This window comes from Sorex fumeus, unplaced genomic scaffold, assembly GCF_029834395.1.
Source record: "Sorex fumeus unplaced genomic scaffold, SorFum_2.1 ptg000008l, whole genome shotgun sequence".
In the NCBI taxonomy this organism is placed as follows: Eukaryota; Metazoa; Chordata; class Mammalia; order Eulipotyphla; family Soricidae; genus Sorex; species Sorex fumeus.
In genome coordinates this window covers 15,592,933-15,617,868 of record NW_026606065.1, presented here as the reverse complement: position 1 = coordinate 15,617,868, position 24,936 = coordinate 15,592,933, and the positions used below count along the sequence as shown (strand labels likewise).

At 35.2% G+C, this 24,936-nt stretch overlaps 1 protein-coding gene across 4 annotated transcripts in view; it reads left to right on the top strand.

The window, feature by feature from the left end:
* ADGRB3 (adhesion G protein-coupled receptor B3) overlaps positions 1-24,936 on the top strand; it is a 799,823-nt gene that overhangs the window by 409,457 nt on the left and 365,430 nt on the right. For all 4 annotated transcript variants that reach the window (XM_056108346.1, XM_056108361.1, XM_056108354.1 and 1 more), the window contains 2 exons: positions 4,938-5,006; positions 9,771-9,879. In XM_056108346.1, coding sequence (XP_055964321.1) covers positions 4,938-5,006; positions 9,771-9,879 — 178 coding nt within the window. The remainder of the gene's footprint in view (positions 1-4,937; positions 5,007-9,770; positions 9,880-24,936) is intronic.

Below are 24,936 nucleotides of genomic sequence, written 5' to 3'. Positions count from 1 at the left end.
ATATTAGTAAACTGAATTTTAAGATACATGAAAATGATCATATCCTAGGATCAAGTTCTTTTGGTTTTAAGGGATTGCTCAGCATCTGAACATTTTTGTGATATGCCACATTAACAAAATGAAGGCTAATAATTACAGATCATACCAGTAGATGAAGAAAATAAATATTTAACAAAACATAGCATTAAGTTATGATTAAAAACTCTCAACAAGTGGATATGGAGAAAATGTACCTCAACCTATTAAAGAGCATATCTGACAACCCCACAGCTAAACCCATAGTCAGTGATAAAAAGCTAAAAGCATTCTTGCTTGCATCAGAACAAGACAAGAAAGTCTACTCCCACCACTTTCATTCAACTTAGAATAAAAAATTCTAGTGAGAGCAGTTAAGCATGAAAAAGAAATAAAAGGCATTTTGAAGTTGGAAAAGAAGAAGTAAAACTGTCATTATTAGCAAATGACATGATACTTTAAATAGGAAAGCCTACAAACTCAAAAAAAAGAGCTAACATTAAAATCCAGCAAAAGGTCAATACAAAATCAACATACACAGATTAAATTTATTTCCATGTACTATGAACTATGACAAAGGGACATAAGAATTATAGTTCAATTTATAAACATATCAAAAATGAGATACCAGAAATAAATTTAGACAAGTATGTGAAAGACCAGTACACGAAAATTATAAGCTATTGATGCAAGAAAATGAAGACAAATAAATAAAAATGTTTAATGCTTATGGATTGGAAGAAGTAATATGTGAATATGCCATAAAATTCAAAGCAACCTTCAGATTCAATGCATTGCCTACCAAAATTCCAATAGAATTTTTCACAGAAATAGAACAAATAATTCTAAAATGTGTAGGAATGAACTCACATACACACACACACACACACACACACACAGCTCAAATTGCCTAGTCAATCTTGAGAAAGATACTGAAACTGTTCACTATTATTTTGAGACAAAAACATACTTATTGACTACTTGCATTGGCAAAAATACAGACATATAGATCAGTGAACCAGAACAGAATTCAGAAATCATTCTATGCTTATATGTTAACAGAGGAACCAAGAATATAAGTGAAAACATCCTTTGAGTATTTTTAGTGAGAAAAAAAGCATTCTTAAGAGCTATTTAACTTTATGTGCATTCCAGCATTATTTGTAATAGCAAGATATGAAAGAAACCTTAGTTCCCAATGAGGATGAATATATATCCTTACATAAAGAATATATATTCAGAGAAATATTATTCAGCTACAAAAAAAGAATAAAACATTGCTATTTTGGACATCACTGTAATGGGTGCATTAATCTAAATTAAATAAATCCAACAGAGAAAGACAGATATTGTTAATTCCAATATTTAATGCTTTTTTGTTTCTTTTGGAGCCATATCAAAATTCCCAAGGCTTTCTCCTAGCTCTGTGCTTAGGGTTCACAGCTGGAAGTGCTCAAGGAACCACAATGTGGCTGAGAGTTAGATCAGGATTGCCTATCTCACTAGCCTGAATTTTTTTGACTGAGCTCATAGGTAGAGAGAACAGATTGGTGGTAGTCAGAGATATGGAGTTGGGGGTGGGAAGTGGGTGGGTATAGTGGGTGAAGGAGATCAAAAGTAAAAATGTCTGAGTATAAATTATGGGAATGCAGTGTCCAGCATTGTGACTACAGTTAATAAGGTATTGCACAGAATTATTGTGGTGATCATTTCCAATGGAACCTTACATTTTATAACTGAAACTAAAGTTAGTGGTAGGTCAATAAAAACATTTCAAAAGTGCAGGCAAAATCATAGTGAACGAATATTGCGTTGAATTAAATCAGGTATGCCTAGTAGTAAATTCAAGGTCTGTCAGAAACTTCAATTTTTTAATTCAGTCTAGCTATTGAGAGCAAGGCTAAAAAAACAGCACAATAGCAGACAAATCCTGGGATTGGTAACCTATAGTTAGATGTAACTTAAATATTGACATAGTGAGTTGATCACAGATCATCAAAAGAGAAATATTAAGTGCAATTAGCAGCTCTCTTAAGTAACTTTAACCAGTTGGCAGCAAAGTCCGTGGGCATTTTTGCCATGGGTGTTGTTCTGAAATTCACTTGAAAATTCAGTCAAAGAAAATGCATTACATATTATTTCCTGGCAATAATATAAGTCTCCTCTTTTGCTTCTTCTCTATTCCATCAGTATGAGCTTTGAGCAAAAGTCAAAATGATTTGTTAGCTACAGTTATCAGTGTATGAGATACACATTAAAACATGGGTCAAGTTCAAGGACAATGTCTTCATCTAGTTAGAAAAACATGGGCTCAGAGAGATGATATAGTGGGTAGAGTTCTTGCATTTCCCATGGCCGTCCTGGGTTCTATTCCCTGCACCCGTATGATATTCTAATCGCCAGAGGAGTCATCCCTGAGTGCACAGCCAGTAAAAGCCCTGAGCACCATTGGGTGTGGCCAATAAAACAACAACAACAAAAAAATCTGTGGTGCATTAGCTTTGCAATTTTCTTTATTTCCTTGATCAAATACTAGCTGTAAATAAGACATTCAAGTGCTGAGAATACATTGATGGGTAAGAGTTTATTCGTAAATGCCCTCCTAACACACACAACCCTAGCCCGACTGCCAGAGATGTTGAATCATAAGTTCCTGTACCCCTGAGTGGTCTCACAACTGAAAAGCCTCATATCCAGTGGATAAAGAAAAGGAAGGTTAACTATGTTCTTCTGCTACTTTGCCAACAATAAATAAATTACATCCATTTTATTGGCTTTAGAAAGTGGAACTGAAACATTTTTACCTCCCTTTTAGTTAGTTTAATGTTTATTTGAATAGTGTGTGGGCTTTGCAAGCCCTTTGGTAATTAAAAAAAATCTCTGAATTTACCATTTTGATCGAGGAATTATGTGTGTTTGCTGACCTTCATCTACCACGCAGTCACTGACTCATTGTCAGTAAAACATGCTTTCCGAAATGTCTTCTCAGAAGTAGAGATGCTTTTGCACAAATTGATTCCCATTGTTTTGGTATCTCTTATTAGCAGCCGCATGCATTTTTTTGTGAAAGCTGGCAGGGTTTCCGATCACACTGAGGGTGTGGACCTCAACACGGCAAACTACCATCCATACAAGGGAAGAATAATCTGAAACATTTGCCTCACAGCACCATGTCCACTACGAAATTAACCAGCCATAGGCAATTGGAGAACTCTGAAGGTTAATTCTTTCTGTCCATAGTTTAAAGTTACAGCTCAGTGATTTGAGCCCTTAAGATGTTATTACTCCATCCAGGAAATTCTAAGTGAAAGAAGTGGGTAGTAGTATAAAATGGTTAAATGGATTGAAAATGTATCTAAAGCAGGCTTGCAATCTTTTCAAGAGATGCACACAAAAATATACCCTGCAGCTTTTACAGAGGTTATGACTCAAAACATGTTTCAATCATGTGATTGCCAGGAACTATTAAAATAAATAGCACAAATAGGGCAATTAAATATAGATACTAACAGCTTCAAACCTCAAGAGGAAAGGAAACAGCTTTGTTTTCCTTCTGAAAACACCCAGGTGAATTTATTTAGAATTAGAATAAAAGCTTGTTTTGAAAAGTTAGAGCGAGAGAGAGAAAGACTGGTAAGGCTAACAAATTATGATTATTTCCCCTATCAAGGGAGTCCTGTTCCAAGCTGTTATGTCATATTAGGAAGCGTTCTCGTTAAACCACTAAAAGACTAGTAAGAAGAGATGTACACATCTAAGAAAATGCTGTCCATACAGCTTGAGAGCAATGCCAGGGCTTCACTTTACAGCTCTCGGGTGCCAGTGGTTCCGAGTAACTGCTCATCTTCACTGGTCACCTTGAATTTCCTCAGGTGCCTTGAAGACACAGTGTAGTGGGAGAGAGAAGGAAATCTTCTCTTGAATATAAATTCTCAAGTGCAGCAATTATAGCGATAGCATAGGAGGTAAGGTGTTTGCCTCACATGCAGCTAACCCCATTTCCAACCTTAGCACTGCCTAGGGCCTGTATGAGTCCATGAGTACCAAGCTAAACTAAGTCCCCCGCCCCCCAACACCTTGGTGGTAAAAACAAACAAGCAAACAAAATGAATGCCAAAATATACTTGTTTGCATGATACAGGAAAAGCAAAGATGCTTTTTAGGTACTGCTAGACTTAGGTTTGAGTAAAGCCAGTAAGTATTTTAACAGCTAGTTAAGTATGAGGAAGTTGGTAAGAATTAGGGACATCCATCAATAGAAACATGTTCTTGTGTTCTACTCATTCCTCCATTTTTATGTTCTGATAAAAGACAGTGAAGTGAATCATTATAATCTGAAATTAATTAAGATGTATTAAGCAGTTCCCATGTGTTATTGACTAGGTATTTTGAAAATATCACGTATTCTTTGTAATGATTGTTTGTAATAAACTAGAGTATACTAAGCAGGAAGGGCACAAGTAACATCCAACTAAGAAAACTTGACACCTGCCTAATCAGTTTTGCTCGTATTCTTTATCTTCACTATGGTGCACTTTGAAACGGTTGCATCAGTAGCAATCACAGATCATAATAAGCTGGATAAATTAAAGACAAACAAAACTTTTATTAAAATGAAGAAATTTTGCTGTAGAGAATAGTTACATAATAGTGTGGCAATAAAATATAGAGATTGATATGGAAGGAATAATTATGTGGAAATGTTATTTATCCCTTCTGATTTCCTTTGTTATGCATTTATCTTGAAATCCTAAAATTACGGTGCAAGTGCGGGTTCTCTGAAATCTTCCAGAATAATATGGTAGCGTTTTAAAACAATATTGTGAAGTTTTTATTCACTTATCAAATAATCAATGCATATGTTATTGAAAAATCTTAAATTTTCTCATATAAACTAACCACTTATCTAATTTAATTTACAGAACTTCTTTCAAATAGTTAGCAACCTTCTAGATGAAGAAAACAAAGAAAAATGGGAAGATGCACAACAGGTAAGTTAGGAGTTATTTCAAACAGAAAATAAAATTGAAGAAATTAAAATTTAAAAATTACATGAAGATTAATGATTTGCTATTCTGAAAGCATTAAAGGAGATTTGAATTTATTAAATATTATATCATGCTGATTTAGAGAAAAACTCTTTAGTCATAACAATTTATGAATTAATGATAAACATAAATGTGAACTAACAGTAGATTTAAATAAATTATAATGTTAAGGTAACTTTAAGTTAATTGTACTTAGTAACTATAAACCTTATCATCAGTTTTCCTTCCTGTATATAGACTATGGGAAAATCAGCAAATATAAATGTCCATATTGCTATTGTAAACTAAATTCCAATGTGTTGACTAAATTATTTCCATTTACTGAAACACTGTACATAGCTTTTATCATTTATACAGATGTACATTTTTATTTAGAGCCAAGAATTGCAAAAATGAATTCTAATGAAATGTGCTTTTTCCCCTTGCTACATTAGATAAGTGCCCTTATTTGTTTAGTTATCGTTTTCAAGGTAAGGTAAAGGAGCGATAGCACAGCGGGTAGGGCGTTCGCCTTACAAGCGGCCAACAGGGCCGACCCAAGTTCGATTCCTCCGCCCCTCTCGGAGAGCCCGGCAAGCTACCGAGAGTATTGGATATGCCAGACACAGTAACAACAAAGTCTCCAATGGAGACGTTACTGGGCCCACTCGAGCAAATCGACGATCAACGGGAGGGCCTTTATCTTATCTATCTTTATCGTTTTCAAATCACCACCATTGTGAGGGACTAATAGCCCTGCACTGTAGCACTGTCCTTCTGTTGTTCATCAATTTGTTCAAGCGGGCACTAGTAACATCTCCATTGTGAGACATGTTGTTACTGTTTTTGGCATATCCAATATGCCACGGGGATTTTGCCAGGCTCTGCCGTGTAGGCAGGATACTCTTGGTAGCTTGCTGGACTCTCCGAGACGGACGAAGAAATCAAACCTGGGTCAGCCGCATGTAAGGCAAATGCCCTACCCACTAGTGAATAGAAAAGTTAAATATACAAATAAAAAAGTTACGAATAGAAAAGTTAAATATAATAGAAATATAAGCCAAAAGCTAAGACCGGATAACTAGTTTTTTTTTTCAATCCTCTGAATATTTAACTGACCAGTACATTTTTTCTTAAGAATTTCAAAAGCAGTATGGAAATCTTGGAAATAAGAATAAATATTTCTTTGTGATTGCAGTGAACCATCTTTTTATAATCACGTTAAGCACCTATTGTTCATTTCTATTTATTCCTATTATTACAAGAGCTCTAAGAATAGTCCAATGTGGGTTTACCTCATTATCAGGAAAAAATTATGAGTTTCTGGACGTACCGAGAAAAAAAATCACTTCTCAGTTTAATACCCTGAATCTATTTTTTTCCCTAGTTTAGAGTTGTATTTGCCCTTGATTATCTTCTAGAGGAGAACCTCATTCACTGACTATAAGAAAATTGTGAGTTTCCTTAGAATACAGCTGCAGAGTCTAAGCATATCTTTCCAGAGTGCCGGAGACTATTAATTATGGATAAATTTAGGACAAATGTATAATACCCTGTTTAAAACAAGACTGCAGTTCATCAGATAGCATTTTTACCATGGGGTCCAAACTGAAACAAATAATGAATGGTAGCAGTACTTATCCTCAATGAAAATCCTGAATCTAAAAATCCATCTTCTTTCTTGAAATGTCTGTATTAACTATATTTTTGTCTTTTAAATATTGCTCAGCAATAATGATTCCAAAAGCATCCAAAATAGCTATTTTAAAACAAGACAAAATTGTTCAGCTTTTTCTAAGTTATATTTGCCACAAATGCAGCCATATTGAAATCTGATCAAAGATCAATATTAAATAAGGACAACTATCCTTGCCATAAAATCCTAAAGTAAGGACAATTGTCCACAGTTTATACTTCATCCAAAAGCCTTATCCTTACTTTATTTAGATTTGTAGATAAGGACTGGTTATAAGACCACTGGAATTTTATTGTTCATTCTGGCGCCCATTGATGTGTTCAGCCCACCCTTTACTTCCTGTTCTTTAACTGTAGAAACTCCTTTTCATGACCATGCAGACAAGATGGTTGCTTTGAGGATACGAGCTCACTATCTTCCAAGTTGCTGGTTTATTGACAGTAAAGCTCTTTTTTTTTTTATCTGTCATTGTGTCTTTTGTTTGCTTGGTCCTCAGTTGGCATTAGAACCAAAACTTTAGGGTTACAATATCGCAAATTAATTTCAATTTTTTGGTACAATTCATATAATCAGAAATACGAATTTTATAAATTTACATAATATGATCCCTTGTTGATTCCACAATTTTAAAGGAAAAACTCAAAAAGATTTAATATAAGCATAGCCCTATAATGCGTTTGGAAAACTAGCTGAGTAAAATGGTGAATATTGATGTCAGAGGTTTTTGCAAACAGAATTTACGGTTTTGAACAACCATAATTTCAGAATTTGTTAGCTATGTATCACTCCCAAACTAGGTTTAAAATATCCTGTTAAAAATGATATACTAAAGCAAAAACAAATATAATTCTTTTAAAAAGCTATAAAACACATGTAACTATTTTATGTCTATTCCTCTGGTAAAAATAATTTAGCCCAGAATAAGCCATTATAGTCATAATTTTGTGGCCTTGTTATAAAAATGATCAAGTCTCTACAACAGGAGTGTGCAAACTGCAACTTATGAGCCAAACCCAGTCTAACACTGGTTCAATAAATAAAATTTGGGAATATAGCCATACACATTTGTTTACAGATTATAAGTGCTACATCAGTGCAACAAAGTTAAGTTGTTCCGATGAGCCCCATAACTAATAAAACATAAAATGTTTACTGACTCCATATAGAAAATATTTACTGTATTTGACTATCGCTTTCTACTGGTAGGGAAATGTGATATCAATAAAAATAAATCTTTCAATCTAGTAAACTTCTCTAAAAAGCAGAAGGAATGCAGTCTTATTATTAAATAAGCAGCGGACCAAAAAGTGATGCATATCACAATCTGCTAATAGGTTGAAGACAAAAGAAAGCCCACCATACTGCATATATATTCTCAAGATAACAATAATTATTCATTAAATAAGTGAACTTAACCATTTGTCAGATAAAGTTCAATCTTTACCCACTGCAGTGATCATTTTCATAGTTAATGGCTTTGCCCAAAGCAAAGGAAGCTTCTGATGGTTTGATGTTGAAGTACAACATAGAGAAGCCTGCAAACATTCAGCTCTTATCCACATGCAGAAACAGAGATGAGTTTCCTTGAGTGCTGCATTTTAAAGAGAAATATTTGTGGCTTTTAACATAATAAATAGTTTTTTTAAAAAAATATCCATATACATTCTAAAGAAACAGAAAAAGAATTTAACAGTATTGCTATTCCAAAGTAAATGTTATGAGAGAGGGAAAGAGAGTGGGTGAAGGAGTCTCTGGTTTCCAATAGGATAAATGAAGCCTCTTACTTTTAACTTATATCTACTAAACATATTAATATATACTTATATGCATACACCAAAAATGAAAATATCTGGTACCAACAAGGGGCTCGGAGTGGAACAATCAAATTTCATATACATTGATAAATATTGATTGATAGAGCTAATATTTCTCTCCAAATCTTTAGAACTAAAAAAATATTGTAAGAATGATATAATATTTCTAAATATAATAGTCTTTATTCATGCTGGAGACTATGTAAGTAAGTTTATTATGTATCCTTTGAATATGATTTATTGATGGCCACCATAATAAAATTTCTGTGCTGGCTACCTATCCTGACCACTGTGTTTTCCTCCCACCTTCTAGCTCCGTGGTTTGTTGTTAATCAGAGTCTTTTTCTCTTCATGTACTAGTCTTTGCTAATACAAAACCACTAAGCACTCCGATCCGCTTAATTTTGTTCATGGTTAGAAGGTGCAGTGACGCTGAATAATGAAAGAAACGAACCTAGTTTTAAAAGATTTTCTGCCCTGAAATGATTATATATTTCAGGCCAAATTTATAAGCATTATTCAGTTGCACATGCTAAAATTCCTGTGACCTTGCAGAAGGCCTTTATTTTCGCACATCGTGAGCTACTGACAGAAATAAGTGTTGTCTTTAAGAAAAAAAGCTTTATGTAGTGTGACATTGGTTTGTTTATACAGTGCATGTGCAGTACTTATATTAGAGCTGCTAGTGATTCTAAAATTATAGCTGGCATTAATTTGTGTTTAGTGCTATCACAATTATTAAAATGTTCTTGATATATTATTTTCCATTGACTAAATATTTAGTAAATATTTGACAAATCATTTTTTCCAGTGTCTGTAAATATTTGGAAAATCAGTTTTTCCAGTGTCTGACATATATGTATATATATATATATATATATACCAAATCAAAAATAAAATTTACCAAATTTCATTTTTTAGCTATATTTCACTAATATTAAAGACATGTTATTTTTATATATTAGATATTTTACTTGTTTTTGTTCATAGAGTATTGCATCATATCACTTTCAGAGTACTTTCTGTGTGAAATGTGAAGTGAGCTCATCTACCTGTCCAAAAATACAGCTAATGACAGTTACAGAAATTCCTTCAAATTCCTTCAAATTCCTCATTTGTGACATCACTAAATAAATTTTAAAATACCAGTTACATACTCCATTATGTTGACTTTGTATTCTATTTAATCTTTGTTTTTTTTTTGTTTGTTTTTTGTAGATTTATCCAGGTTCCATAGAGTTAATGCAGGTGATTGAAGATTTTATTCACATTGTTGGAATGGGGATGATGGACTTTCAGAATTCATACTTAATGACTGGAAATGTAGGTAAGAAATAAGATTATTTCTCGAAATCTTACTGAAATAAAAAAAAATTGCAAGTATCTGTGCCATGTATTTCTAAGTATAATATCAATTTTTCTATATTAAAGTATATATAACCACTATAGATACTTGATGGCTAATTATTCTGACAAACTCAACCATAGCACACACACACAAATGTGTCATGCGCCTGCATGCATTTGTATGAATGCATGTCAGACCTATAACCACAAAGATCAGGTTCCACGGCTGGTCTATAGAATGCAATCAATGGATAGAAAAGGTACAGGGTAGGGAAAGTTATTTGTTAGTAACATGACAACATCTTGGACGATGGCAGGCCAATGTGTGAGAGAACTATCTTGCTTCCTGTTTGAAATAGGAAAGTCTATTTTAAGAAAGGGCAGAGTGGAGACAGGTGGACTACAAGGTGATCAACAAAATTTCTTGTGGACTGAAGTTCCAAGGATCCTCTATTTAGCAATCTAAAATAAGTTCAGATCAAGTTTCTCACTACATGTGACTTTCCTTGTATAGGTTTTTGGGGGATAGCAAAGATAAGGAAAGCATTCGTTACACTCTCAACAGCTCAACCCTAGAGTTCTCTAGTTTTAATTTTAGCTCAATTCTTAATTTCTTAAGACAAACTTATGTCTGTGCACATATGCATAGTTAAAGGAGAATGTGTAATTATTATTCTAATATGCTAAATGTTTATCGATAGCCAATATTCAGGATTATATATAATATACATATTCAGAAAGACTAGGTAGCATAATTTACCGACCCTTGTGATTTTCAAACATAAGTTTAGAATTCTTAGCTAAGATTTAAGCTTGGATATTAAAAGGTGAAGATTAATTATGTTACCATAGAATCCTTGTAAAACAAGGTGTGCAAATTGACATTTTTCATTCTTCATTGAAAATAGTATGGGAGTTTCATAAATTCCACCCTAATCCTTTATAGTGAGGAATAATTTCTAATAGAGCAAGCTCTTCCTTTGTATATGTGTCTTTATTAAAAGGAACTCCACTTAAATTATAGAAATCAATCTTTAGAAAAGACATATTTTGGCATGGCAGAATTTGCCTCCTAACATCCACCTTTAGTGGATTCTGTAACACCAGTGTATGTAAAGTAAAAACATATTTCTTCCTTTAGTTGCCTATAACTTTATCTCTTATAGGAGAATAAAAAAAGCTAAACTTACACACACTTTTATATTGCTACAATTACATTGAGCCAACATAAGAAATCATAAACTCATCTTATCTTAAGATATCTCCCACCAGCATGAACTCAAATTGCACTGGGTAATTGCTAATTACCAGTAATACTCTGTAGTTGAGGAAAGCCTGTGTAATGTAATCCTCAAAGGTCTTAGACATTTCTGTTTGCATATACCATCTTCCTGCAGCATACGGCCTTCCTGGTTAGATTTATCTTAACCCATCTTCTAAGTCAATTTGAGGGGCTAGATTATTCCCTAGAGTGGGTGTTCAGCAGCTGTTGCTGGCTCAGGAGTGAGCTGTTCCTTGCTAGGTGATGAGAAAGGAAAAAAAAAAAACCTCCAGAAATAGCATCTCTGTTGAAGGGTAAATTCAGAAATCAGAGAAAATCCAGATTAAATATTCATTCGAAATTGCCTAGGCCAAGAGAAGAAAAATAATGTATGTAGGAAAAAGTTAGCAAGTTGCTCTATGAATTTTGGTGCACATGAAAGGAAGAGGCTAGGACAATTTTGTGAGCATGCTAGTTGCTCAAGCTGGTGTTGCAGGATTCTGGGGTAAGAGACAGAAGCGTTAAGGCTTCCTAAGAATCTGCTTTATTACAGTGTCAACTAGGCCTCAACAAGGTTGGATGATCCATATTCAGAGTCTAAATCCCTACAGCAAGTGTGGTTACAGAAGCAGGAAGCATATTATACTAAATAAAGTATAATTATTTTCCCACTAGCTGGTTAATGAGACCCATGCCTGTGATGCAACAGAAGAACTTCTTCCATTTCTTATCTTAAGCAAGTGCTTCAGAATCCCACATTCCATCCCCCTATGGAGTCCTACCTTGCTGTAACCATACTCTTAAGGGTCCTATAACTTTAGCGAAGAAAGAACTTGAAAAATGATTATGCTGTACCAGACAATTCTCAAGTAATGTATAAAGAACAAAAAAGGATTGTCTACAAAAATTAGGACTGATGTGGAGAGAGAGAGAGAGAGAGAGAGAGAGAGAGAGAGAGAGAGAGAGAGAGAGAGAGAGAGTACCACAGGTAAGGTGATCACCTGATCACCTTTCATGCAACTGAGCCGGTTCAATACCAGAAACCCATATGAGTTCCTGTTTTGTTCTTTTTGTAACTGTTAAAATATAGTTCTTAAAGCCTTGTTTCTTCAAAGTATTCCGAGACAGTTGCAGGAAGGCAAACGAGGAGCAAAAGACAGAGAGATTTTTGTTAGGAGACAGTATCCCTACCGGCGGAGAAGTAGAGTTCCCCAGGTGGCTAATATGGAGTTGGGGGGAGTAGAGAGGCAGTATCCCTAAGAAGAAAATCTACTGCATCCCTCTCTACCCACCTTGGTCACCTGGAAAAGTGCCTGGGAAATTCAGGACTGATGAGAATTGGCCAATAGCCTCTGCATGGCGCAGACCACATGTCTAACTAGCATCACTTGTTTTGTCCATTGTGGGAAATGATCCTGGTTACCAGATTTCTCCGAGAGCCATGCACTCAAGCTGAGTCAGGAACTGCTTTTTTGAAGGAGAGGAATTTTATTCTTAAATCTTACCCAGATCTTTTGGGCTCTTTGCCTTTTCCTCATAGAAAAGAATTTCAGGAAGAGAACAATGGTGAAGTAAATTAAGTAGCACTGTAGCACTATTGTTGATCAATTTGCTCGAGTGGGCACCAGTAACGTCTCCGTTTGTGAGACTTGTTGTTACTATTTTTGGCATATCAAATACCCCACAGGGAGCTTGCCAGGCTCTGAAGTGCGGGCGGGATATTCTCAGTAGCTTGCTGGGCTCTCCGAGAGGGACCGAGGAATCAAACCCAGGTCGGCCATATGCAAGGCAAACGCCCTAACCACGGTGCTATGACTCCAGTGATATTTGTATATTATAATTTGTATGCTTATATTTGTGTACAAATGTATTTGGGCTTGGACCGATAGCACAGGGGTAGGGTGTTTGCCTTGCGCACAGCCAGCCTGGCCGAGCCGGATTCGATTCCTCTGCCCTCTCGGAGAGCCTGGCAAGCCACCGAGAGTATCTGGCCCGCAGGGCAAAGCCTGGCAAGCTCCCCATGATGTATTCGATATGCCAAACACAGTAACAACAAGTCTCACGATGGAGACGTTACTAGGCCCGCTTGAGCAAATCGATGAATAATGGGAGGACCGTGACAGTGACAAATGTATTTGTATACAAATAATTTGTATACTTGTATATAATTTGTATACTATAACTTGTATATTAATTTGCATATTTAATATACAAATTAAGTATATGTGACAAATAAAGGGAGCAGAAAAGAGATAGATGAGGTACTCAAGAGAAAACATGAGGAAATATGCCCTAAAGTAAGAAATACACATCTCAGACAAATGTAGGTCAAAGAAGCAAGAGCAGTCTTCTATTGATAGTTTCTGCATGACCTTTGTTTCAATGGTGGAGCCTTTCCACCTAGCCTCCTCTTCTCTTTAGAAACCATCTTGAACTCACTTGGAATTCTGCAACTCAATGGTTTCCTGGGTTTCTGACTAGTGTCTTTTGTGTTACAGACTTTCATGCCTTCAGGACAGTTTAGGTTTCAACAACATACCCCCTCCCCAACCTCCGTCTTCCATCTTCCTGCCTGCAGCCAAGAAAAGGCTTAGTTTCAGAAGGGAAGAGCCATCGGCCATCCTACTTCAAGCACCTTGATTATGTGAGGAATGGGCCTACGATGGTTAAGATTGAAAAAAGTCTGTACTGAGCACTTGCCCGGAGTGGATTTTGAAGTCCACTTAGCTTCAGTAGGTAGCCAGCAGGGTCAAGCCTCACTTGATCTTCACAGTATGGGAACCTGTTGCCACCATTGACTTTCATGGGGAGCTATGGCTTGAGGCTTCTGCCTGGAATCTCTCTCTCCAGGAAAGGAATGTCAGCCTAATAGCTTCCCCAACCTACTAGGTTACCAGGTTTCCAGTTTCCTTGTCTATTCTCACAGAAAAGAATTTCAGGAAAGAGCAAAATAGTGAAGTAATTACTATTAACCAGAAAATAAAAGGGGAGAGGAGAGAACTGCACTTCCAAGGGAGGTTGTGAGAGTACACAGAGCTCAAGTTAAGAGTCTGATGAATCCCCAAGATGAAGAATGTACCCAGCTTATGCCTTTGCAAACTCAGTCTCGTAGGATTTTACCCCAAAGTTGCATCCACTTGGGACTTTCTGTTTAGATAAAGCTGAGTTGCTAGGGTGTTGTCAAGGGAAAGAGCAGGGGAATTTAAAAATTTGTCATGTTTCTATCATAATATTTGCTTCTGCTATTGTGGCCTCTCTTCTCTAGACGTCCAGCTTTAGTTTATGACGGCCATGTGTTTCTGGCCTTTTCAAATAGGTTTAGACATCTCACAAGATTCTATACCATTGAGTTGGTTCAGTTTGAAAACATAAAAACCTCTAATCCACATGGACCCTATCTTCCTGTATGCTATAAATCAGACCAAGACATAGCATATGTGTCTATAAGAAAAATACAGGAAAAAAAAAAAAACAGAAAAAGTCAATCTCAAAGTCTAGTAAACTTAAATAGGGACCTGAAGGAGCTTGCTTGAATAATAAAATGTCAAATTTCCAGTAGCACTAAAATCATTTACTACAATATTTCCATGAATGTGCATAAATAAAATATTTAAGTATTTTTGTATTTTTTAACCTTACATAATGGCATAATTTAAATATTTGTCTCTTATTTAAATTTACAGTGTCATCCAGGTTTGCCTATTGATTTTATTTTCACTACACTCTAAGGTGCATATTGAGTATTGTAACTAAAAGCAAATTAATGTAATAATTAAAAAGAGTATTGCCTATATTTTCTTTAGTCGGTATATGGACTATGATTGCTTGACCTTCAGACTTCTTGTATAACACTGAGTTCCATACTGAAGAAAGATTATGCTCTCTGAATAAAAAATCCCATGCATTATTGTACCCCAAAGAGTTCTTATTTATAGTTGATTTTCCTAAACACTCAGAGACCAACTGTAGTTTGATGAACAGAATAAGGTTACCTTCAGTAATATTTAAGAGTTTCCAAAAGGGTATTCATCTATTTAGGATTCTTTAGGGAAGCAAAACCAATGGGATATATGTAGATACATAGAATGAAATTTATTTTGAGAAATTGACTGATGCTACCATAGGGACTAACAAATCCCACGATCTTTTACCTTCAAAATAAAATCCAGGAAATAAGATGCAGTGGTTCCAGTCTAAACCCCAATGGTCTGAGAACCAAAAATGAAAAATTAACAATAGTATAAGTTCTAATCCAAATGCAAACGTTTGATAACTGAGGTCCTGATGTGCTCGTGTTAAAGGAGTGGGAAAGTGGACGTCCTTGCTCAAGTGAGAGCAAATTCAATCATGCTTGCTTTTTTTTTCCAGTTTTGGGACCAAACCCAGCTGTGCAGAGGGATTTCACCTGACTCTGTGTCAGGAGATCACTCCTGATGGATTTAGGGGACCATACAGGGTGTGATCATTTATCTTATATCCTAAGTCCAAATCTTATTTTATATTGAACTCATTATACTGCATAATATAATACATAAATATCAACATTTGCACACAGTATGTGAGTGATACATACTTAGATGACTAAGAGAGTTTGTTTATTTCTTCTACTTTCCTTGGTGTGTTGGATTAAAATTACTTTAGAATTTCAAAATAATTAGAGATTCCAAGTTACTTAAAAATATTAAGCTTATATTTATAGCTAACACAATTTTCTGGAGTATATAGAATAAGTCACAGTAGAAGGAAACGGGCTTGAGAAGACAAAAGCAAATATCACAAGGGACATACAATTTAATGAAAGGCCTTGCTCATAGCCCATTTGATATCAACTACTGTTTCTGCATTCATGTCTTCCATTCTGTGGTTTAGATAGACCTAGTTTAAAACAGAGACAATGTTGTTAGAAGAGCATTTGTAACTAAAAGATAAGACAAAATGCTGAAACAATAAGGAAATGAAAGTACTGAAAGAACGTAGGGCATAAAGTTCAAGTTGTCTTTAGTAGCAAACAACTATTCATGTCTCACATTTGAGAAATTAATTATTTGATTCCGGTTATTAAATCATATCTAGCATCATGGCCGAGATAAAAGTTCTTGTAATCTGATTAAGATTGCAGGGGAATTAATGATAGAGTGATTTTCTTTATAAATAGTTCAAGTAAAAAGATTTGAAGATTCTTTCATCTTTAAAATATTTCTACTTATGTCTGCTTTTGATAACTGAAGTGCTCTAATATGCTCAGCCCATTGCCATATTATTTTATATATTGCATGTGTATATTTTGAGAAGGCAGGTGAATAGCTTTGATCAATTTCTCAAAAGACATGATTGTAAAAACATTTTATACAAATCTTGGGGCAAAAGTTAGTAAGCAAAGATGCTATGTAAGGTAATATACGAGTTGGACTTTAACGTGAAAAATAGTTCAGCAGTTAGGGCAAAGGCCCACACTCAACTTCTGTTACCATGTGATTCCCTGATCATCACTGGGTACAATCCTGGGTACCCTTGAATATCAAACTGGACTCCAGTGGCCCTCAGCAGCTGAGTGGCCTCCTGTACTGGAGGGCCTGGGGAGTATGTCTTTGGGTCTTTGTACTGACCTGCAACCCAATTGTCTGAATCACCAATGTGGTCTCTGGATCTCCTCCAACAAAAGTTGACCTTCAGTAAAATATTTTTATATTTTTATACAAAAATCACATTCAAAATATATATTTGATAAGTAGAAGTCATAATCATATTCAGAATCAGTTAAGACCAAACAGCTATTAGCTTATATAACTGCTAAATCAATATGAAAATTTCATATGTATAGAGTTCATTGCTCAGTATGTCTTCAGTTTATTGTTGACATGTATGCAAATTTTCTAAACATGCCTTATAAATTAAAGATTTTGCTTTAGTAAAAATGTGAATTTTTATATTTTAAAAAATAAAATCTATCATTATTCAGAGACTAGAGTTACCTTAGTTTAGCATTATTTAATATGAATTACTTGGCTTTGACAAAGAAAATTTTTCTTTGAAGGGCAGTACTATCTTGTTTCTATACATTCTCTGAAAACATTTTCACTTGTGTCCCGTTCAGTCTAGTATTTCTCATATCACTTTTCTGAAAGCACTCTTGGCAAAGATCTGTAAACTTTCAATTGCCAAATTAACCTCCTACATGGCCGACCCGAGTTCGATTCCTCCGCCCCCCCTCGGAGAGCCTGGCAAGCTACCGAGAGTATTCGATATGCCAGACACAATAACAACAAAGTCTCCAATGGAGACGTTACTGGGCCCGCTCGAGCAAATCGATGATCAACCGGAGGGCCTTTACCTTTTACCTTTACCATTATAGAGTAAAAAATCAGTAGAGAATAAAATTGGACACAAGACTCCGAAAGATATTTGTTTTCCCTTTCCCTTTCCTTTGTCATTGTTGCTGCTACTATGTTTAGGGCCATGCACTTGGGGATAATATGCCAAAGATCATGCTTTAACACAGACAATCACAACAGCTATGCAGGGGGTCACACTTGACAATATGGAGCAAGTCAGAAACAGAAATCCCAGACATGTACAAGCAATTCAGATATTCTAACACTGAGCCCTGTCTCTACACCTCCCAAATTAACATTTTCAGACTGTAACATAAAACAAAGATGGTGAATTCCTGAAGAAGAAAAAAAAACCACATTATTAGAGGTCCAGCTGTTTGAAGTTTCAAAGACAGAATAGAATGTAAGAAACCTTTACAATTACAATGATAGTTCATGTAATTGTCTTAAAAAAAAAACCTGTGGTGTCACAGCAGTGTTCTAAAATTTTATTATACTGTTAGTCATCTAGTTTATACAGAAACATCATTTAGCATTTAATATTTGCTCTATGTATTGATGGAAATAGCCAATTCTTAAGATATGAATTGTTTAAATTTCACACTTAGACCATGAATGTATTCATATAAATGAATTCAAGGAAGTTAAATGATCCATTGCATATTTCTGGTTCACTGACCAATGTTTAATTGAAAACAAAAGTCATTTGTCTCTTACTATAAGCAAAGTCTATTGAAACTATGCAGGTTAGGTGCATTTATTACCAAAATAAGTGAATAAATGTTCTTACCTACAAAAAGGTTATAGTGAAGTCATTATAAAAAATTACAAAAGTTAAATACCAAATACACTTTGATATGCATCATATAAATTTTGTTTTATAAGGATTTATTCCAAGAAATGCATTCTGTATAAGAAAAATATTTTAGAAAAGGAGGTATTTTGTGTAAATATTGAGGGATGGCTGGATAGTTAACAACTAGACAAAAGGGGCACAGACGAGATGATGGTTACATTATAGAACTTTCTTTGCAGAAGAACAATATATAAGTGAAATTGAGATTATGTTTGGGGGATAAATGACCTTTTTTCATAAAAAAATACATACATACAGAACTAAAGGAATTTAAATACTGATGTAGGATGCTTCTAAATTCTGAATACAATTGCAATCCATTAAATTAAGCTTGGCCTAATGTACTATTTACATGAGAAGTACTATAACAGAAATAGAAATGATTCAAATTGAGAAATATTTCAAACATGTAAATTAGAGGTTTTTTTTTTAAAAAAAAAAAACATTCTCCTGTGTAACTTCCTGTGGTTGTGATGACCAGGGACCCACATACTTTGTTTCACTGCTCACACTCTAGTGTGTAAATTACAAATATAACACACAATTTATGGGGTTGTAGATCCCAAAGGTAATTCTTGTCGTGCTGTAAGTTTTGTAGGGTGTTTGCTGAAGATTAAACTCATGGTCACTGACTAGAGCCTGAGGACTTTTGAGAGTAGAGGCATTTTTTAAGGAGATAAAGAAGGCTTGAATTAGAGGTAATAAGTAAGAAGAAACAAAGAAATAGATAAGAATTTGAGATTCTGTCTGAGGGCAAAAATGGTAGTATTTTATAACTGAATGGGTTGTCAAGAGAGAAGTACGAATTTATATTGCATTTTTTTTGGTGTTGGGGGGGCACACTAGGCAACGCACAGGCGTTACTTCTGGCTCATGCACTAAGGACTTACTCCTGCCAGTGCCTGGGGGACCATATGGGATGCTGGGAATCAAAACAGGGTCAGCCACGTGCAAGGCAAACGCCCTACCCGCTGTGCTATAACTCCAGCCCCTATATTGCACTTATTTAATAAACTTTTGAGTATCTTTAGTACAACTGTAACCCTCAAGTAAAAAATTAAATGTGATACTGGATTTTAAAAGACAAGTCAAAATTTTGACTTTTTTTGGCAAAAATGTGTAAAAGTGATAGTTGAAGTCATAACAATTTTCCAACTATCAATGACAAAGAAGAAAATATAAGGATAATGTGAATAATACCAAAACAGAAAAAAAATATGTTGTGATAGTTATTATCTAATTTAATGTGGTGATAATTTTGTAATATGCAAAAATATAAAGTCGGTATGTTGTTTACTTAGAATTGGTATATTGTTTTAAATAAAATTTATCTCAATAAACATACTCTGAATGCAGTGATAAAGAGAATATCATTACTTGATACAAATTATATTGGGCAATAAATAAGAATGCTTATGTTCAACATGGATCAGGAGGATGGGTCCACAGTTGGAAGCCTGCCTCAGGTGCCGGGGGAGAAGGCAGCTGGGACAGAGAAGGAACCACTCAGGCAGTGATAGTTGGAAATGGTCAATCTAGATAAGAACTGGTGCTGAGGGGCCAGGGCTATAGGACAGTGACTAGAGCATTTATCTTGCATGTTGATCTTTAGCATTTAAAGCAACAACAACAGCAACAACAAAAACTGAGTGCTGAAAGTAGGCAAAGGAACAACATAATAAGTTCTCAGTATCTGTATTGCAAACCATAATGCCCAAAAGGAAAGAGAGAGACAGAGAGAGATAAGGAGAGAGGGACAGAAAGAGAGAGAGAGAGAGAGAGAGAGAGAGAGAGAGAGAGAGAGAGAGAACTGCTAGACTTGATTTAAAGGCAGCCTGGGGATGGTGGAGATGGCTGGAGGGAAACTGGGGTCATTGGTGGTGGGAAATGTACACTGGTGGGGAAATGGGTGTTGGACTATTGTAAGACGGCAACCTGATTGTAAACAGCTTTATAAGTTTTGTAACTGGATCGCATAGTGACTCAATAAAAAATATAAACTAATTAATTGATTAACCTGCTGAAAAATAAATAAATAAATAAAAATGGACATTCTTTTTTTTAAAAAAAAGAATGCTTGTCTTAAAATAAAATTTGGATGTTACTCCAGAAGAATTTTATAAAAATACGAAAATAAAAATTCATATTGGGTTAAATAATTATAGTATGGGTGAGAGGAAATAGACATAAAATCTGACATATGTGATCTTAAGTATCAGAATATGACAATCAAAATCAGTGTCATAATAGGAGGTGGTGAAAATTTCTAAATACATACCTTAATGTGAGTTCCTGATAAGACTCAGAATATTAGTTTTAAACAATTTTAAGTGATTTCTGATAGTATAAAAATATTACACAGGAAAGATACATATTATGAACGTGATTGAAATTTCTGAGTTCTTTATATGGTTTCAGTGAATTAAACCCTCAGTGTTCTGTTACAGTTCTCTCTAAGAATTTTATTTGCACAGATGAATATTACTTTACTTGGTTTTTCTGTATCACAACTGTTTCTTAGAAATTACTCAAACTTGACAATGTCAGATAAAAAGGGAATTTTTAAAGCTAGAAATAGTTCAGAATATAATGTGAAAATTAATAACTATGAGGAAGTTTAAAAGTTGTTTATATGTGTAAAAATCAAAGAGATCAAAGACTTGTTTTCTTTTTTTGCTCTGGAGAAACCCATGCGCGCTCTCTCTCTCTCTCTCTCTCTGTGTCTCTCTCTCTTTCTCTCTCTCTCTCTCTCTCTCTCTCTCTCTCTCTCTCTCTCTCTGGTATGAATCTTTCTCCCCTCACATTTCTCTAAGTAAATGTCTTTCAATAAAATATTTTACTTCACTAAAAGAATCCAAGAGATAAAATATTCTGAAATGTATAGTTTCAAAATGCTTTGAGATCAATGCCTTGAAAATATTAAAGTTAGGACATTTTTGTTTGCAAGCTAAATATCACTCTTTGTTCTTGGTTTAAAAATGTAAAATACTTGACTTTACAGAATGCATAGCTATACTTGATATTTGCTGAAACTGAATCCAAAATTTCAGAATTCAATAATTCAATCTGAAGTACAGCACAATACAATTCTGACACCACCTTTCTCTCCACAACGGTATCTCATCAACATTGAATCTGTGTTATTTCTTACCTTCACTGATAAATTTAATCATTTCTTTAGTAGTTTAGCTTGTCCTTCACTTGAGAAGCCAACTTTCAATCTGACTGAGTAATTGTTAAAATACTGGCTTCTCCTTTTCTGCCCCTAACGTTTTTTAGTTCATACACCTTTAGAATTTGTTTAGCTTCCATTCTTTAAAAATAAGACACTTGTAGTTAGTTGAAACTACACCTGAGAAACAGACAATTTAACAACTTTTGCTGTTGTTTAAATGTAGCATCTGATGTGGTTTAGTCAGCTAGACTTCAGTTTAAAGTGTTAATTCTATCTCTTCCTCCTGACTATCTAGTGCTTTCTCTTGCTAGACACATGAGCAAGTGCTATGTTTCTGTAAGTTGGAAAGAAAAAAAGCAGAACTGAAAATGCTTTTTTTAGTGGTTCCCTTGAAAGAATAATTAGATCAACCATAGTTTTCAACCATGATTTGGAATGATGTATAACTCTGAGTTCTTTCATATTTTCTCACTTTACAGATTATTATGTTTTATATCCAATAATCTACTGTTTGGTCTTAAAAATAATGGAGAGATTGTAATCAAGGGCCACATCAAAACCTACAAGCAGGACTCAACACTCAGAGCCTGTGGATTTCTTGAAACCAAACTGAAAACCCTCACCTTAAATCTTGCTAATGACATATTGTTAATGATAAATAATTCAAGTACAATTGAATTAGACACTAATTCAATCAATATGTGACATATTCTATTCTAGATTCTGAAGATTTTTCAGTAGCAAATTAGCTCCATGAAAGCTGGAGAGAGAATATAGCAGATAAGATGCTTCCCTTGCCAGCAGCAGACCCAGATTCAATTCCAGGAATCAATGAATCCTACCAGGAGTGATCCCTAAGTTAAGAGCCAGGAGTAAAACCTTCCACACAGTCAGAGTTCTCTGGCCTCTGGCTCTTATGAAAATTATTTTATGGCATCGATGAATGTAAAATAAATAGCTTCTCACATTCCTACTGGTTATAAGTGATGTGAAGAAAAATAAATCAGCTCATCAGAGTGAGACAGTAGTGGGGAGAGAGAGTGGTCAGGGTTGGTGGTCGGAGCAGCCTTTTATGAGAGAAATGATAGTTAAACATATACCTGAACACACTGAAATCATGAAACACAAAATTAGTGATGGAGAGAGCACTCCAGACTCTGTCAAGTGTAATGACAACAGTGCACCCATGTGCCTGATATAATGGAGAAAATCATTGATGAAAGAGATGTTAAGGTAAAAGCTATGAGAGAAATGAGGCAGAAAGGGATTGGAGAACCAAAGTGACAGACGTATGTGTAGATCTAACAGTGATTCACAGCATCGACTTAAATGTCTAAATTTCAGTATCTAAGTAAATTTGGGGGGGTGGCTTCTTTTTTTTTACTTTTAAAGATCTTTTGAGATATAGTTGCTATGTTACATTGCGTCCACTTTTGCTCTCCAACCCAATGCCATGATGTGTTGCAAAATGATTATCAGAATTAATTTCAGTATTCATGACCACAAGTTATATTTCTATTTCTCACAATGGTTACTTACAGGATCTGCTATGTTAGCAAGTTTCATACATATAATGCGGAATTATTTAGTCACCACGCTGTTAATTTGTATATATTCTTGTTCTTGATACCAGTATAAAAGCTTACTCCTACAGTTCAATCACTTTCACCCTTTGAAGCCATTGGCATCTTGTCATGAGTCTACCCTCTGAATCCTTGGTCAAAAGCTAGAAGGAAATTGTTCACTAAAATAACTGTAAAGCTGTAGCTCATATTGAGCTGCCAGTTAACAAATGAAATAAATTCTGCTTTCCATCCTAATACTTTGTTTTACATTTATAATCAAAAAAGAAATAATGCTTCAGGGGAGAACTTAAACCAGTTATAAACTTCATCTGCTTGAAATATTTTGAATTTCTTAATTTATTATTTTTGGTTTTGTTTTGTTTTTGGAACACACCCAATGGTGCTCAGGGCTTACTCCTGGATCTATGTTCAGGGATCGTGCCTGGCCATGCTCAGGGAACCATATGGGGCACTGGGTGTGAATGCAGCTGTTAGGACTTTGACAGAGTGGGGATTTAGTCCGCTGTCTCCTGAGGGTGCCCTGAAATTTCAGCTGCAGGAACCAGAGTATTCTTAAAGTTTCGCTGCTTGGCATGTATCTGCTTGGAGATTTAGTCATGAATCAGCAGAGCCGGATTGTTCAGTGAGTCCTATATCTGTGCTTTCTTATTTCAAGTAAACCACAGCCTTTTATTTATTTATTTGTTTGTTTATTTATTAAATATTTATTAGTGAGACACCATGAGGTACAGTTGTATACTTACAAATTTTGTGCTTGGGTTTCAATTATACAATGATCAAATACCCATCCCTCCACCAGTTCCCATTTCCCATCACCATGGATCCCAGTATCCCTCCCACCCCCATCCCCCCCATCCCACCCTACCTCTGTGGCAGGGCATTCCCTTTTGTTCTCTCTCCTTTTGGGTGTTGTGGTCTGCAAAAGAGGCATTGAGTGGCAATCATGTTTGGTCTATAGTCAAATTTCAACATGCTTCTCCCATCCTGGGAGGATCCTCCCAACACCCTTTATTTGGTGCTCCCTTCTTTATCTGAGCTGCCTTTGCCCCTAGCATGTGTTGCTGGCCTCCAAGCCATGGAGCAAAATTCCTGGTACTAATCTTGATCATTCTTGAGTGTTAGTCTCCTATTTTGTTACTTTATGTTCCCCAGATGAATGAAATCTTTCTATGTCTATCCCTCTCTTTCTGACTCATTTCGTCCACAGCCTTTTAAACCTTTCCTATGTCAGCCTCTGTCATACCAATTCCCATCTCTAAGTTTAGCCACTTTTTTTGCTGAGTCTGCAAGTCTCTAACAGTTATTTCTTCATCCTCATCTAATTTATTATTAAGAAATAATAATCTAGGGATCTTATGAAGTAACTGAAAGGACTGGTTGAGGTGCATTTTGTATGCTGGGACCTTAAATTGGATTCCAAGCATCATATGTTTATCCATGCAACACCAGGAGCGTCCATTCTGCACGCAAAAGGAGCTACAAGAGAGAATAGTCTCTATCACTCTATCATGCTATTTCTACTCTGAAATTTCTCCTTGTTCCTTGCAGTGCCTTATGTCTGCCTTGTTTGAATATACATTTTAATGAAACTTCCTTAGCATCAGACTATGACTATTAGCCCAATGACCTGTTCTCAGATGTGATATTTGAGTACACTATATAGGCAAATTTTGTACTTTGCTTTCATTCTTTTGTTCCTCAGACTTTCTAAGAAAAGGTTTAGCAAAGCATTCACAATGCTACATAGTATTTTCCAAATTGATGCTTTTACAAATATTCATAATGCTATTTACTCCTAACAATCTTGTTGCTCAAGTGTTAAGAGCA